General features: G+C 36.2%; 1 protein-coding gene across 3 annotated transcripts; it reads left to right on the forward strand.

Annotated features, from left to right (window-relative positions):
• The first annotated feature begins 4092 nt into the window (after positions 1-4092).
• Positions 4093-15234, forward strand: LOC137806042 (ARM repeat superfamily protein). 3 transcript variants are annotated; one of them, XR_016519333.1, is made up of 17 exons: positions 4093-4475; positions 4676-4874; positions 5649-5954; positions 6243-6332; positions 6889-7362; positions 7491-7598; positions 8033-8163; positions 8256-8385; positions 9909-10275; positions 10374-10823; positions 10943-11124; positions 11204-11362; positions 11686-11760; positions 11996-12113; positions 13198-13344; positions 14162-14377; positions 14484-15234. XR_016519333.1 is itself a non-coding variant. In XM_090299837.1 (17 exons), the coding sequence occupies exons 5-17, from the start codon at positions 7365-7367 to the stop codon at positions 15120-15122; spliced, it is 2739 nt and encodes a 912-aa protein (XP_090155963.1). In that variant the 5' UTR covers positions 4093-4475; positions 4676-4874; positions 5649-5954; positions 6243-6332; positions 6889-7364; the 3' UTR covers positions 15123-15234. The 3 variants fall into 3 exon arrangements, 2 of the variants coding, with proteins under 2 accessions (XP_090155963.1, XP_090155962.1); XM_090299837.1 differs by having other exon boundaries at positions 6889-7376; positions 13193-13344; XM_090299836.1 differs by having other exon boundaries at positions 13193-13344.
• Positions 15235-15543: the final 309 nt, after the last annotated feature.

Here is a 15543-nt window from a genome sequence, read left to right on the forward strand (position 1 = left end):
TTTTTGTGATTTGTTTATGGACGTGCCTCCTTGCCTGGGTGCAAACAACATACGAAAGTGCTTGTGTGAATGTTTTTCAGCATAATACGGACCTATAATGAAATTGCATAAATTAGGCCAGAATTTCACTAGTTTCGGTAGAGGATAGCCTTGGTTTGCACAAAATTTCTGAAAAATTCTCCAGGAATAGTTTTTTCCTCAAATTCCACCCAATAATCTCCACTGAATTTGGGACAAAACGCGACAAATTTCAGGTCAAACGGATGAGTATTCGCCCACGAAAAAAATCAAACAGTTTCACACACAAACGAACCATCCTTTCAACCCTGGCAGTGACGGATAAAATATGTATTGTCAGTCTTGTGGGACGAATCCGGGACTCAAACCCCAGCCAAAACTCAATAGACACAGTGACGAATGTCTGGTAAAAATTTCATACCAAAATACCCAAGGAGTAAGGCGTAGTAGGTCCCAGACCGAGAGTAAACAAAACCGATTTTCCAAAAACAAAAGGTCCTGGCTATTCTTCCCCGTATCTTCTTTTTGTGATTTGTTTATGGACGTGCCTCCTTGCCTGGGTGCAAACAACATAAGAAAGTGCTTGTGTGAATGTTTTTCAGCATAATACGGACCTATAATGAAATTGCATAAATTAGGCCAGAATTTCACTAGTTTCGGTAGAGGATGGCCTTGGTTTGCACAAAATTTCTGAAAAATTCTCCAGGAATAGTTTTTTCCTCAAATTCCACCCAATAATCTCCACTGAATTTGGGACAAAATGCGACAAATTTCAGGTCAAACGGATGAGTATTCTCCCACGAAAAAAATCAAACAGTTTCACACACAAACGAACCTTCCTTTCAGCCCTGGCAGTGACAGATAAAATATTTATTGCCAGTCTTGTGGGACGAATCCGGGGCTCAAACCCCAGCCAAAACTCAATAGACACAGTGACGAATGTCTGCTAAAAATTTCAGACCAAAATACCCAAGGAGTAAGGCGTAGTAGGTCCCAGACCGAGAGTGAACAAAACCGGTTTTCCGAAAACAAAACGTCCTGGCTTTTCTTCCCCGTATCTTCTTTTTGTGATTCATTTTTGGACGTGCCTCCTTGCCTGGGTGCAAACAAGATACGAAAGTGCTTGTGTGAATTTTTTTCAGCGCAATACGGACGTAGAATAAAATTGCATAAATTAGGCGGGAATTTCACAAGTTTCGGTGGAGGATAGCCTTGGTTTGCACAAAATTTCTGAAAAATTCTCCCGAATTAGTTTTTTCCTGAAATTCCACCCAAGAATCACCACTAAATTTGGGACAAAACGCGACAAATTTCAGGTCAAGCAGATGAGTATTCGCCTAGGAAAAAAATCAAACACTGTCACACACAAACGAACTTTCCTTTCAGCCCTGGCAGTGACGGATAAAATATTTATTGCCAGTCATGTGTGACGAATCCGGGGCTCAAACCCCAGCCAAAACTCAATAGACACAGTGACGAATGTCTGGTAAAAATTTCAAACCAAAATACCAAAGGAGTAAGGCGTAGTAGGTCCCAGACCGAGAGTGAACAAAACCGGTTTTCCGAAAACAAAACGTCCTGGCTTTTCTTCCCCGTATCTTCTTTTTGTGATTCGTTTTTGGACGTGCCTCCTTGCCTGGGTGCAAACAACATACGAAAGTGTTTGTGTGAATTTTTTTTCAGCGCAATACGGACCCAGAATGAAATTGCATAAATTAGGTCGGAATTTCACAAGTTTCGGTAGAGGATAACCTTGGTTTGCACAAAATTTCTGAAAAATTCTCCCAGAATAATTTTTTCCTGAAATTCGACCCAAGAATCTCCACTGAATTTGGGACAAAACGCGACAAACTTCAGGTCAAACGGATGAGTATTCGCCCAGGAAAAAAATCAAACAGTTTCACACAAAAACGAACCTTCCTTTCAGCCCTGGCAGTGACGAATAAAATATTTATTGCCAGTCTTGTGGGACGAATCCGGGGCTCAAACCCCAGCCAAAACTCAATAGACACAGTGACGAATGTCTGGTAAAAATTTCAGACCAAAATACCCAAGGAGTAAGGCGTAGTAGGTCCCAGACCGAGAGTGAACAAAACCGGTTTTCCGAAAACAAAACGTCCTGGCTATTCTTCCCCGTATCTTCTTTTTGTGATTTGTTTATGGACGTGCCTCCTTATCTGGGTGCAAACAAGATACGAAAGTGCTTGTGTGAATTTTTTTCAGTGCAATACGGACCCAGAATGAAATTGCATAAATTAGGCCGGAATTTCACAAGTTTCGGTAGAGGATAGCCTTGGTTTGCACAAAATTTCTGAAAAATTCTCCCGGAATAGTTTTTTCCTGAAATTCCACCCAAGAATCTCCACTGAATTTGGGACAAAACGCGACAAACTTCAGGTCAAACGGATGAGTATTCGCCCACGAAAAAAATCAAACAGTTTCACACACAAACGAACCTTCCTTTCAGCCCTGGCAGTGACGGATAAAATATTTATTGCCAGTCATGTGTGACGAATCCGGGGCTCAAACCCCAGCCAAAACTCAATAGACACAGTGACGAATGTCTGGTAAAAATTTCAGACCAAAATACCCAAGGAGTAAGGCGTAGTAGGTCCCAGACCGAGAGTGAACAAAACCGGTTTTCCGAAAACAAAACGTCCTGGCTTTTCTTCCCCGTATCTTCTTTTTGTGATTCGTTTATGGACGTGCCTCCTTGCCTGGGTGCAAACAACATACGAAAGTGCTTGTGTGAATTTTTTTCAGCGCAATACGGACTCAGAATGAAATTGCATAAATTAGGCCGGAATTTCACAAGTTTTGGTAGAGGATAGCCTTGGTTTGCACAAAATTTCTGAAAAATTCTCCCGGAATAGTTTTTTCCTGAAATTCCACCCAAGAATCTCCACTGAATTTGGGACAAAACGCGACAAATTTCAGGTCAAACGGATGAGTATTCGCCCACGAAAAAAATCAAACAGTTTCACACACAAACGAACCTTCCTTTCAGCCCTGGCAGTGACGGGTAAAATATTTATTGCCAGTCTTGTGGGACGAATCCGGGGCTCAAACCCCAACCAAAACTCAATAGACACAGTGACGAATGTCTGGTAAAAATTTCATACCAAAATACCCAATGAGTAAGGCGTAGTAGGTCCCAGACCGAGAGTGAACAAAACCGGTTTTCCGAAAACAAAACGTCCTGGCTTTTCTTCCCCGTATCTTCTTTTTGTGATTCGTTTTTGGACGTGCCTCCTTGCCTGGGTGCAAACAAGATACGAAAGTGCTTGTGTGAATTTTTTTCAGCGCAATACGGGCCCAGAATGAAATTGCATAAATTAGGCCGGAATTTCATAAGTTTCGGTAGAGGATAACCTTGGTTTGCACAAAATTTCTGGAAAATTCTCCCGGAATAGTTTTTTCCTGAAATTCCACCCAAGAATCTCCACTGAATTTCGGACTAAACGAGACAAATTTTAGGTCAAACGGATGAGTATTCGCCCACGAAAAAAATCAAACAGCACATGAAAGTACTTGTGTGTATTTTTTGAAAAATTTTTACCTCTGAAAAAAATTGTAGAAACTAGGGCCAAAATTCATGAATTTGGAGAGATGATAGCCTTGGAGTGTCCAAAATTTCTGAAAAGTTTTCCCAAAAGGATTTTTTGTTGAAATTCTATGTAAGAGTCTCAACAAAATTTGGAACAAAATGCGAGAAATTTCAAGTCAAACAGATGAGTATTAAGTCAGGAAAAAAATCAAACAGTCTCACACACAAAGTCGAACCTTCCTTTCGTACCACTAATGATGAATAAAAAATTTATGGCAAATTAATGAAACGAATTTAAGGTTGAAACCTTGGTCACAACTTAGTACACACAATAAAAAACGTCTGGTAAAAATTTCAAATTAAAACATCCTAGAAATAAGACAAAATATCTGATTTTTCCTCGCTTTTATTTTTTAATTTTGTTTTATGTCTTTCTACACTACATAATTCAAAATATTTTATTCCCTATAATTCATTAATAACACAATAGACAAATAAAGATGAAAGTGTATAATTTAATTAAAAACAGATGAAAATCACCTACACTCTTCTACCATCGATTCCACCCAGCTTAGACCTTTGTTCCGCGTTTTCACAAACCAAAACCAAAAACCTACTCAACAACACTCATCGTCTTCTCTTTCAGCGTCAATTAACCAAACACCTTGTTAGCATCTTTCAACTTCTTCTCTTTCAACAACAATATGGACAAGCTCACGCAAGAAGAAATGGAACCTGACCAACTCAGAAGCAGCACCTTCCAACGCTTAAAGTCACACTCGCTGCACCTTCTCGACCTTGTGCAAAACCCTCACATTCACAATCAGAAGCATTGCTCCGTCACCGTAATTCCCCAACTCCTTCGTTTCCTTCACAGTTCTTCGCCCTCTACTTTACAACCCTTCTTCGAGTAAGCTACCTCTTCACAAACTCTACACCCTCTATAAACCCTAGTTTAAGATTCATTTTAATTTCATTAACGCCACATTAATTCTGCTATATTTTTTCTTATGTGTTCTCTCATCTGGAGTTTTATTATTTCATGCTTCACTTTTTATTTAGTGCTTGTTTTACTCGCTCTCACCGTTTGATGTGATTTTTGTTTCCCAGCTACACACTCTTTCCGTTGCTCCTGCTGCTTGATGCAGCGATTCAGTGTAGGTCTACGCAGAAAATCGATTCTCAGGAAAATTATGATATGCCTGGTGTTTTGAAAACACCTGTTGAAGTAAGTGATGGAGTTGCTGAAGGTGTGGTTAAATGTTTGGAGGAGCTTCTGAGGAAGTGTCGTTTGAATTCTGTGGATCAGGTGTGTGTGCTGATTGATGTATGCCTTTGACATTTCTGCAAATTGCGATTTATTACATTGGGATTTTATTTTGCTTTTGTTTATTGCTTGAGTAAAATCGAACTGCCACTGTTGAGTGTGTTGGAATTTTTGTGAATTGAGAGCTATGCTGCTCTCATCATTAGGGAAGGATGATGAACGAAAGGAACAAATAAAGAGCACAAGGAATCTAGATACGTGTGGATTTGGGGATACTGGCCTGAATGCACAGAAACTTAAGTTGCGCTGCATTGTACTCCAGCCTTTAGGGCAAAATAGGAGATGAAGGACCCCTTCTCAATATTTTTTAGTGTAAAACGTGGAACAAGTGTATATATATTGTGCAGTATTATTAATTTTTGTTGATTGTTTACCTCAGTCGTTTTAAATGTTCTTTAATGTAAGGGGGTTGTATGCTGATCGTAGTGATCTAAGCTTACATACCCTGGATAATTTTGTGTCACATTGAAATAGTTATGACTCATTTGTTTCTGAATAACCAGTGGCATGAAATGGTGTTTATGTGAGGTTTATTTTTTGTTTATATTTAGCTAGTATTGCACATTCTGTTTTTTGTAGGCTTTAAGTAATTTGCAAGTGTCAATTTCACTGGTATTTACTCCGTAGCTGTATTAACTCATGACTGCTATTGAGTACATACTTCTCATAGGCTTGAACAGTGTCTAAAATTTTAACTAAATGGTGTTTGCTACGAGATTAAAACGCATGAAACTGAATGTTGGTATTCTTTCGCAGATGGTTGTGCTACTAAAAAAGTTAACATACGGGGCCATGTTGTCACCCTCCGAGGCTTCAGAGGAGTTTCGTGAAGGAATTTTGTTGTGTGTCAAGGCACTGCTTTTGAGTTTATATCCCTGTTCCGATATGTCTTGTGTGTGTAAACAAATTCCCGGTTTGCCGACACTTTCGGATGAAGATAGTAATGATAGACTCCATAAAACTTCCATGAATGGTTCGGAATCAGAAGAATGTTTACTTGCATTTCTTCAGTCTCAATTTGCATCAGCTGCTATTGGACACTGGCTATCACTTCTTCTTAAAGTATGTTGGTTTTTGTTAGAGTTTTTTGGTTGAATTCCAACTCAGTTATGTTTTTATTTTATTTTTTTAGGTGGGGAATTAACTGGATAATAACATTTTATAACAGAATAACCAAAATTTATTTAAAGCATATAGCACTTCTATTATAGAAGATAACTTCTTCAAGTAATTAAGACAGATTTTTTTTTAGAAGGGACCTAAATGGAATTTCCCCATCCTCTTTTTTCTTCTGAAAGTTAATTGCCAAATATTATTGAATTTTGAGTACCAATTTGGTCTTATGAAAAGACTGCAGATACAGAGGCTGCCAGGGGACAGCAAGGTTCTGCAAGACTTCGAATTGAAGCATTCAAAACACTGCGAGTGCTTGTTGCTAAGGTATTACAATAAAATATGCTTTTTGAAACAGTTGCGTGAGTTATTTATTCTTTTTTTGCCAAGGAAAGATAAATATTATAGGGATGAATGGCCAATAGTATAAATAAAGGAGGTTAAGATATCCTCCTCAGAAAAGATAAAAAAGGGAAAAAATACAACCAAGTTTATCAGGGAAATAAAATAGTCATCTCCCCGCATGTTTGATTGGACTTTTCTATGAAGAAGCCATAGGAAGAGAACCAAAGGTATAAAAGCTTTTTCTATCCCATTACAACAATGAAAACTATGAAATAACTGAATTAACAGGACTCCATCGTATAGGTTTACCTTTTATTGCATCTATGGAATCCTCTGAAGTTGTTCTATTTTCTTACACATCACAAAATGCACACCTGGATTTTGGTTATGGAGTGGAAATTGGGAGAAGTCTTAAAATACATGAAGTGAGAGACTTTGTCCTCTCGATATTAAACTAGTTTTTTACATGTTTAAATTCTTTCTAACTAGATGTAAATATGGAATCAAATCAATTGATTGTTCTGGTTTACTTTTATAGGTTGGTTCTGCAGATGCATTAGCCTTCTTTTTACCTGGCATTTCTAGTCAGTTAGCTAAAGTTTTACGCAGTGCGAAAACAGTGATAAGTGGGCCTGCTGGGAATGTGGATTCTATTGACCTAGCAATCAGAGGGTTCTCAGAGTTTCTTATGATAGTCCTCCAGGATGAAGCTAATGCACCTACCCTGGATATTGAATCATCTTCAGACTTTGATTCAAATGAGTGTAATTCAACCATTTCTCTTTTGGAGGAGCTTCGTCACTTGCAAGTTAAAAATTGTGTTAATACAAAAACTGCAGAAGATATAGGTGTTGAGTCAGAAAAAATCTCTTGTTCCCAAACTCAACTCCAAGAAACAGGGAATACTGATCCTGATAAAGAGAACTTGTCGTTGCATGTGAACCGAACAAAGGGTTGGATGCAGAAGACATCAGAAAATGTAAATAAGCTGTTGGGTGCAACATTTCCACACGTATGTTTCATGATGTTAGTTTCCTTGTCTATTTTGCTGGCTTTGGATTTTTGAAACTGTAGTGCTATGTGTATATTTTAATATATAATGTTGCTTTATATTTGAAGAGTCAAATCATTGAATTTCAGATCTGTATTCACCCTTCACAAAAGGTGAGAAAGGGACTTGTTGATGCCATAAAAGGACTGTTGTCAGAGTGCTTCTACACACTGGGGGAAAGTAGACTGATGCTTTTGGTGAGCTCTGAACTGGTTAACTGGGAATTATGTTAGGTTTGTGCCATAACCATTGGTATGCTTTATTCAGGTTGATCATATGATGTTATATAATAAAAAAGTTGCTGATAGATGTGTAGCTTAGTGCAATCTAATCCTGAACAAGCACTTAATAGCTATACTTAGTTGGATCCTTGTGAATTTCAGTACTCACAGCATTCTCTTCCCCATTGCCTTTATAAAACCAATAAAAAACTTAGATTTTATCCATTACCATAAATAGGTTAAAAACCAGGATCTTTCTCTCGGATGGTTTATTGAGTGAAGATATTATTTAAAGTCGTTGACATTATGCTCCCGTCAAAACACCAACAAAACTAGTACTGCTGTATCTTGTCAAGTAATTTTCTCTTGTAATTTTTTATTTTATTTTAATACATTTACTAATGATTCAGGAGTGCTTAAGTGCCTTGGTCTTTGATGTATCCAATGAGGTGTCTTCAACTGCACAAGATTTCCTTGAGTATTTGTTCTCACAAAATTTGAAACACGTTATAAAAAACAGTGCTACAGAGATTTTTATCAGGTTCATCTTTTAGTTTGGACTTGTTATTCATTGAGGATGGTTTCCCCCTTAGGTTTTTTCCTTATCAGAAATATTTCCTCTTTCAAGTTCAGGCACCTTGAAAAGCTTCCCAGGGTAGTGCTTGGTCATGAGGAGTCACACGCTGTGTTACATGCTCAGAAATTACTAACAATAATATTTTATTCTGGTCCTCGACTATTAGTGGCTCATCTTCAGTCTCCTGTACGTGCTTCTATAATAATTGAACTCATTCTTTCTATACATCTATTATAATTTCTCCTGTTTTACAATCATGATTTCTTTTGTTTGTTTAGATATTGTTATCTTGGTTTGGAATAGTGGAATGGAAAAAACTTATTAATCATACAGGGTACAAATTGGTTTATATTCTACATTGTAATTTAATTATTCTTTGATAATGAAAGTACTTATTAAGATAAAAAGGAAAAATACAAAAGGAGGATAGAATCTGCTATGACTAAAACTGGCGCAGCCAAAATAAATTGATAAAAAAACACCATGATGCTATAAAATCTGCTCTATACGGAATGAACTCAATAGGAGATTAACATTCCGAGAAGATTTTCACATTTCTTTCCAACCAAATATAACAAAGAACTGCAGCCTAAGAACACTGTCAAAGCTTTTCTCTAAGACTGAAATTCAGAAAATTCCCGATCACTTTTTAAAAAGTGAATATCCTAAGAAACAGTTGAGTTGAGTGAATTAAAGAATAGAACTGAAAAGCAGTAGCTTTGTGAAATAAAGAGATACTGATAAAGTCTAGGAAAAAACCATTTATATGCCAAAGCAATATTTTTAGATACCAAATTACGAAGACCCAAACCTCCTCCTTTTTTGGGTCTACAGTAAACTTCCCCTGTAACTAACTAGGTGTAACTGTGTTACTTCAAAATATTCTTTAATTTAAAGATAACACCAATTGCACGTGACAAGGCATGTCTATTATATAGAGAACTATGATTTTATTGCTAGCATATCTTGAAAATATCTCATAAGTGATATTTTTTCTTTTAGAATATTTAAGTGTATTTTATCTTTGGAGTGGTTTTTTAATTTCATTATACTTCATTATGTGCTTCCTTATTTAATTAGTTTTAGTGTGTTCATTTATAACAAGCTTAAAGCTTAGTAAGCTTTAGCTTGAGGGTTCAAAATGAATATCTATAAAATATATCATTATTATTGTCTCTTGGAATATTTTAGATGATCTTTTAAGAGTGTTTTCCATATATCATTATATTGAGGGGTTTTTTCATCTCTATTAATTAGGACTAGGAGTAACGCTTCTAGTTTGTCCACTTAATCTGAAAATTACATTGTATATAAGCGGGGGGACAAACTTGCCAGCCAGTTTTATGATGTTAAGTTACACTTAAAATACACACTTTTTAAGTGGTATTAGAGCTTATATTATCAAGGTTTGTTATCGAACCACCTACAAATATTTAATATCTCGCCTGAGATATTTAGTCCTCGGTGTGAGGGGGTATGTTACACCGATTAGAGATATGACCAAATTATAGTATGTAAGGAAGCGCAAACCTCATGTTACCAATCGATTTTGAGGTTAAGTTAGGCCTAAATCCCACATATTCTAAAAGATAAAGCATAGGTTATATCTCCTTTATATTTATATTTTCTTTTTTTATTGTTTTAGTACAAATGAACCCTTTTTCATATTTTCTTTCATGGACTTCTGTCTGATTCTTGGAAATGATTAGGTTGAAGCTGCTAGATTCCTAGATTTGTTTGCTGCATGTCTAAGCCATAATTCAGTGTTTTCTGGTTCACTCAGAAAACTCACTTCGACAGATCGATCATCAGCCCTGGGATATCTTCCCTCCATTGCTGAGTTGAAATCTGGAGCTAATTTTTTCAATTATAGCCCCTCTCTTATAAATTCTGGTTTATCTGAAGTCCCTAAATGCAGGCTTATTGAGGAAAAGAGTCTAGAAAATCCTGTTAAAACTGCTCAAAATAAGTATGAGCTTCCTCGCATGCCCCCTTGGTTTAGTTATGTTGGTAGTCTTAAGTTATACCAACCTCTTGCAGGGATTCTCCGATTTGTGGGTTTATCTATAGTGGCAGGTGATTTTCAATTCAATGTTTTTTTCTTTTCTCATAGCTCTTACAGTGTTTGTCGTTAACCTGGATTTACTTGTTTTACCTTTGTTTGTCACTGCTAGATAATATAAGTGAAGGGCTTCTGTTGCATGTGATTGAGACCCTGCTTGGTTACTTCCGTAAATTGGTTTCTGAGCTTCGTTTAAGAGAATACAATAAAGAAAGCTGGCAGTCTTGGTATGACAGGCATGGTTCTGGACAGTTATTGAGGCAAGCTAGCACAGCTGCATGCATGCTAAATGAGATAATATTTGGTGTATCGGATCAAGCAAGTAATGATTTTGCTAGAATATTTCATAATTGTGCATTTCATACATCTTTCTGGGAGATGCCCAAGGATAAAGGTGTAAGGAGTTATTTAGTTGAGTGCATTGGAGGGATCTTACATGAGTATTTATCTGCTGAGGTATGGAATGTTCCAATTGATTGTGGAACTGCTGACTTGCCGCTTCATGCTGTGGTTGAAGAAGATATTAGCCTATACTTTTTCCAAGATGCTGCAATGCTGCGTGAGGAAAGTGCTAATTTCATAAGCTGACATGGCTGTTTATTCATTGTGATTTGGTTTCGTTTTTATATTTACTTCTGAAGAAAATTGACAAAATCAAGAATGGTTTATTTATTGTGAAACAGGTTATTATTGATGGAGTAGGAATCTTTAATATGTGCCTTGGAAGAGATTTTGTTTCTAGTGGATTTCTACACTCTTCACTTTATTTATTGCTGGAGAATCTTAGTTCTTCAAATTACCGAGTTAGAAATGCAGCAGATTCTGTCTTGCATATACTTTCAACCACATCTGGCTTTCCAACTGTTAGTCATGATCTTTGTTTAGTTTCTAATTTTTTTGGATGACTATTATTTGATTTCTATCTTATATACATTTATGTAGGTTGGACAGTTAGTTTTGGAAAATGCAGACTATGTGGTTGATTCAATATGTCGACAATTACGTCATTTGGACCTAAATCATCATGTGCCAAACGTGCTAGCATCCATGCTGTCCTACATTGGAGTGGCTCACAAGATTTTGCCTCTGCTTGAGGAACCAGTATGACCATGGCCTCTTATTGCCATTTTAAGCAAACTAGCTTCCTGATTGTTTGCTATGTGTGATTATTCTTTTGAATTTTTATGGCCTTTAATTGTTTGACATTGTGCCAAAAGTGTTGTTCAGATACCACCATGGAAGGGTTAACTTTCCTAATAATGCTCAATTTATATGGGTATTGTTGGCTAATAGTTGCCTTCACATGGTCATTAACTCTTTTGCATTTGATTACAATGCATATATAGAAAGCAAATAATTACCTTCCTACACGCTTAGACTTTATTTCCTAAAGTCATGTGGTCTAACTATGTGTAATTGAACAGATGCGCTCTGTGTCAATGGAACTTGAAATACTGGGTAGACATCAACATCCTGATCTTACTATTCCATTCCTAAAGGTCTGTTGCAAGCTACAACCTCTAAAATTGCTTCCATTTCCCTGTTGAGTGGATTTTAATCACACTATTTCCTCCATCTTTTTATATTCTTTACCATTTTTTTAGTTAGAAATAGATATGCCTATTCTTTTTGCAATTTGTTTCTTATTTAATTAGCATGCATATCTGAAGAGCTTTTGGTTTCAAAATATTTACTTAGTTCTAATATTAATGCTCTGTAAATTGATTGATTCAGGCAGTAGCAGAAATTGTGAAGGCATCAAAACGTGAAGCTTTCCTGTTACCCACTCAGGCAGAGTTGTTCGCTGGAGATGTGAAGTCTATAATCTCCAATTCTGCAGAAACTATGCAAGGTTCGGAATTACAATTATTTAGAGTTCTTTTTAGATCTCAAGGAATCATTGACTTGAGTACGAAATGCTTCCTTCAATATGTAGCATTCTTTTTGCATAGTTCACCCTTGACTACCATGTTCTTCCCTATTTCCATGGCCTCCCCTTCCACAAGTGGACACCATAGTAGAAAATTCAGTAAATTCTTGAAGATTTCTTCTTTCTAGGGTGTAGACACGAAGTCATGTTGTTAAAGTTCATTACTATTAATTGTTAGCTGATAGAAAATAAAAAAGCTAGCCCGTAACAAACCACTGAAATATAAATAAAGTGATAAAGTAATTAACTAAGGAAAAACCAAAAAAACTACATCCCAGTAAGCCCATATGTAGGCATAACTTGATAATCAACTGCATGATTTTATTTTATTATTGAAATTTCCTTTAAAAAGAGAGGCTGGGTGAAGGGAGAAAAAGCTACTAGTCCTTGATATATATCAAGAGCATCTAGATTTTCTAAAATTTCTTGCTTCATGTGTAAACTTAAAAAGAGATTTTCATAAAATTCCTAATCCATAAATGGCTAGTAAAGGTTTGTGTTAGTATTCAAGAAAGAGAGCACTATTTTATCCATTATTGATCCATTTATAAACATAACATTTGTGTGTTACTACATTAGGGTCCGTATATTTATACTTTCCCAAACTTGTTGGGATCTTTAAAATCGATGAAGTTAACATGAGGTCTTAACCACCAACAAATTCAGATTTCAGTTTATAATAGTATAATGTTAGAGTGATAGTATTAGTAATTAGTAAGTAAATTGGATAATATTACCTTAATTTTACATAGTATGTCAATCATTTATAAGTTCATGTTGTTAGGATTACCATTTCTGTCAAGTGCTAGGTCTTCTAAGACTTTATTGGGTTCACTTCACACTCATAGTTTTATTACTAATGCTGCTAATTTCCTTGATTGTGTTGCTATAGAACAGTATAATAGGACTTAGTGCTTCTGCATCAACCAGACTGTAATGCCTATTCTCTTGTGGTAATGGTGGTTTGTCAATTATTATTAAGTGAAGTGTTTTGCTTGTAGATCAGTGGGAGGACATTTTATTCAAATTAAATGATTCTAGAAGATATAGACGAACAGTTGGTTCTATTGCTGGTTCATGTGTTACTGCTGCAATCCCACTTCTAGCATCTATCAAGCAAGAGATATGTTTAGCTGCCTTGGATATAATTGAGGTATCTTTTGGTTAAAATGCTTTTTACACTTCAGCATGTTAGCCATTAATGTAAATATGAGAAGCATATATTCTTTATCGGTACTTCAGGCAGTTTTGAAAGATATTTTATGAATTGCTGGACTCTGATCAGCGATATGCCCCTGCTACCTTCTTGTCTAGTGTGTGAAAATTTACGTTCTCTCGTTCACTTGAAACAGCCGAAGGCTGTTAAATTTGACAGCAGTAAAGGATGACTTCTATTTCATTGTTTCGTTATTTTTTGTTTTGAATTAGAAATAGGATTAAATGGTAAAGTTGTTTTTATGGGCTCATCTCTCCTTTTTATTTGTCATTCATTTTTAGGGATATTTGACTGCTTTATTGTACTGATGTTTATGTTCAGGTTTTTCTTAAGCACTTTTCTTTATATAGTTGCTCTGCTTTGTTTTGTATTTCTATTACCTAGGAGGTTTATTTGTTGACAGTCATTGAGTTCAAGCCTTTTTAGGCATCTCTGACATCCTGTTCTTGGTTCCTTGTGGGAAGATATATTCTACACAACTTCCATCAGTAATGAATTATTTTCTTATCCGAAAGTAAATCCTTGTGTAGGGCCGGCCTAGCTCGATTCTATAAAAGTAAAATTGTATGGATAGCTATTCCAAATGACACGGGGTTCTTATATTGCAGAATTGGACACAAAATGGCAGTGGTTTGGAATGTGATTGTCAGTTATTATTTGCCTGTTAGATTGAGTATGAATCTAAAATAATCTTGAACAATAAGATCCTATTTTGCATTTTTCTCATTGCTATTTGGATAATTTCTGGTTTTAGAGTGGTACTTTGGCAATAGCAAAAGTAGAAGCAGCTTATAAACATGAAAGGGAAATTAAAGAAGCAACTGAAGAAGCCTTAGAATCACTATCACTGTATCAGCTGAAGGATACTTTGGAAGCTAATGAAGAAGGGGCTGACGAAAACCGGCTACTTCCGGCAATGAATAAAATATGGCCATTCCTGGTTACTTGTATTCAGAACAGGAATCCAGTGGTGAGTAGTCCCTCATTACGCTCATTTCTCACTTTAGGGTTGGTATAATAACGAGTTATGGTTGATTTTGCTTGACATATTTTTTGGATGCAACTCATTTTGGCAGGCTGTGCGGAGATGTTTGAGTGTGATCAGCAATGTAGTGCCCGTTTGTGGAGGAAATTTCTTCACACGTCGTTTCCTCTCTGATGGGCCTCACTTTTGGAAACTTCTGACAACATCCCCATTTCATAAAAAGTCAGTTTTCAAAGATGAGAAGATCCCTTTGCAACTACCTTACAGAAGCAGTTCCATGAGTTCAGAGGATTCATTGGCTGAGACATCCTATCTCAAGGTTCAGATTGCCGTGCTCAACATGATTGGTGACTTATGCCGTAACAAGAGCAGTTCCTCTGCGTTAGAACTTGTTCTGAAGAAGGTTAGTGGTTTGGTTGTGGGGATAGCCTGTAGCAGTGTTGTTGGACTTCGAGATGCTTCTCTGAATGCCCTCCATGGACTTTCATCTATTGATCCTGATCTTGTATGGCTTCTCTTAGCTGACATATATTACACTAAATATACACAAGATTTTCCTCCACCTTCACCACAATTACCACAAATCTCTCAAATTCTCCCTCTTCCCATGTCACCCAAAGAACATCTGTATGTGCAGTATGGAGGTCAGAGCTATGGTTTTGACATAAATTTGGCTTCTTTGGATATTGCTTTCACAAGATTTGATTCTCAACGTCAAATGTATAGCTAAAACCCGAATTAGCGTATATAAATTATTTCTGTCCTTTTTATCCCTTTTACTCATCAACCTTTCTATCTTATCTTATGTTTAATTCTGATTTGGATTAACTTTTGCCTGTGAAGTAGTATAATTCGGTGAGCCATTTGCATTTTGGGAATTATCTCAAAGGAGAATTGTTTGTTACTATTTGTTGTCGTAATCCAAATTAAAATAATACTAGTAAAATAGATCATCCAACATATTACTAGACCGTTTACAACATCCAAAAGATGATTGTATAGATTAGCTTAATTGATCCAAAGTTCATTAACCACAATTTAAAAGATTATTATTCTTCAAGTCTCACATAAAATTTAATTTAATCAAATAAGATTGTCACATAAAATTTAATTTAATCAAATAAGGGTCAATCAAATTTATACCTAGTCTA

Source organism: Phaseolus vulgaris, chromosome 3 (assembly GCF_051622355.1).
Source record: "Phaseolus vulgaris cultivar YP4 chromosome 3, ASM5162235v1, whole genome shotgun sequence".
NCBI classification, from domain to species: domain Eukaryota; kingdom Viridiplantae; phylum Streptophyta; class Magnoliopsida; order Fabales; family Fabaceae; genus Phaseolus; species Phaseolus vulgaris.

What these genes read in the sequence shown, in the direction of transcription:
- LOC137806042 (XM_090299836.1), top strand. Translation starts at nt 4,270, where the DNA reads ATGGACAAGCTCACGCAAGAAGAAATGGAACCTGACCAACTCAGAAGC. An exon ending in GGCTATCACTTCTTCTTAAA is followed by an intron (nt 5,955 to 6,242) that starts GTATGTTGGTTT and finishes TCTTATGAAAAG; the next exon opens with ACTGCAGATACAGAGGCTGC. An exon ending in TGGCTCATCTTCAGTCTCCT is followed by an intron (nt 8,386 to 9,908) that starts GTACGTGCTTCT and finishes GGAAATGATTAG; the next exon opens with GTTGAAGCTGCTAGATTCCT.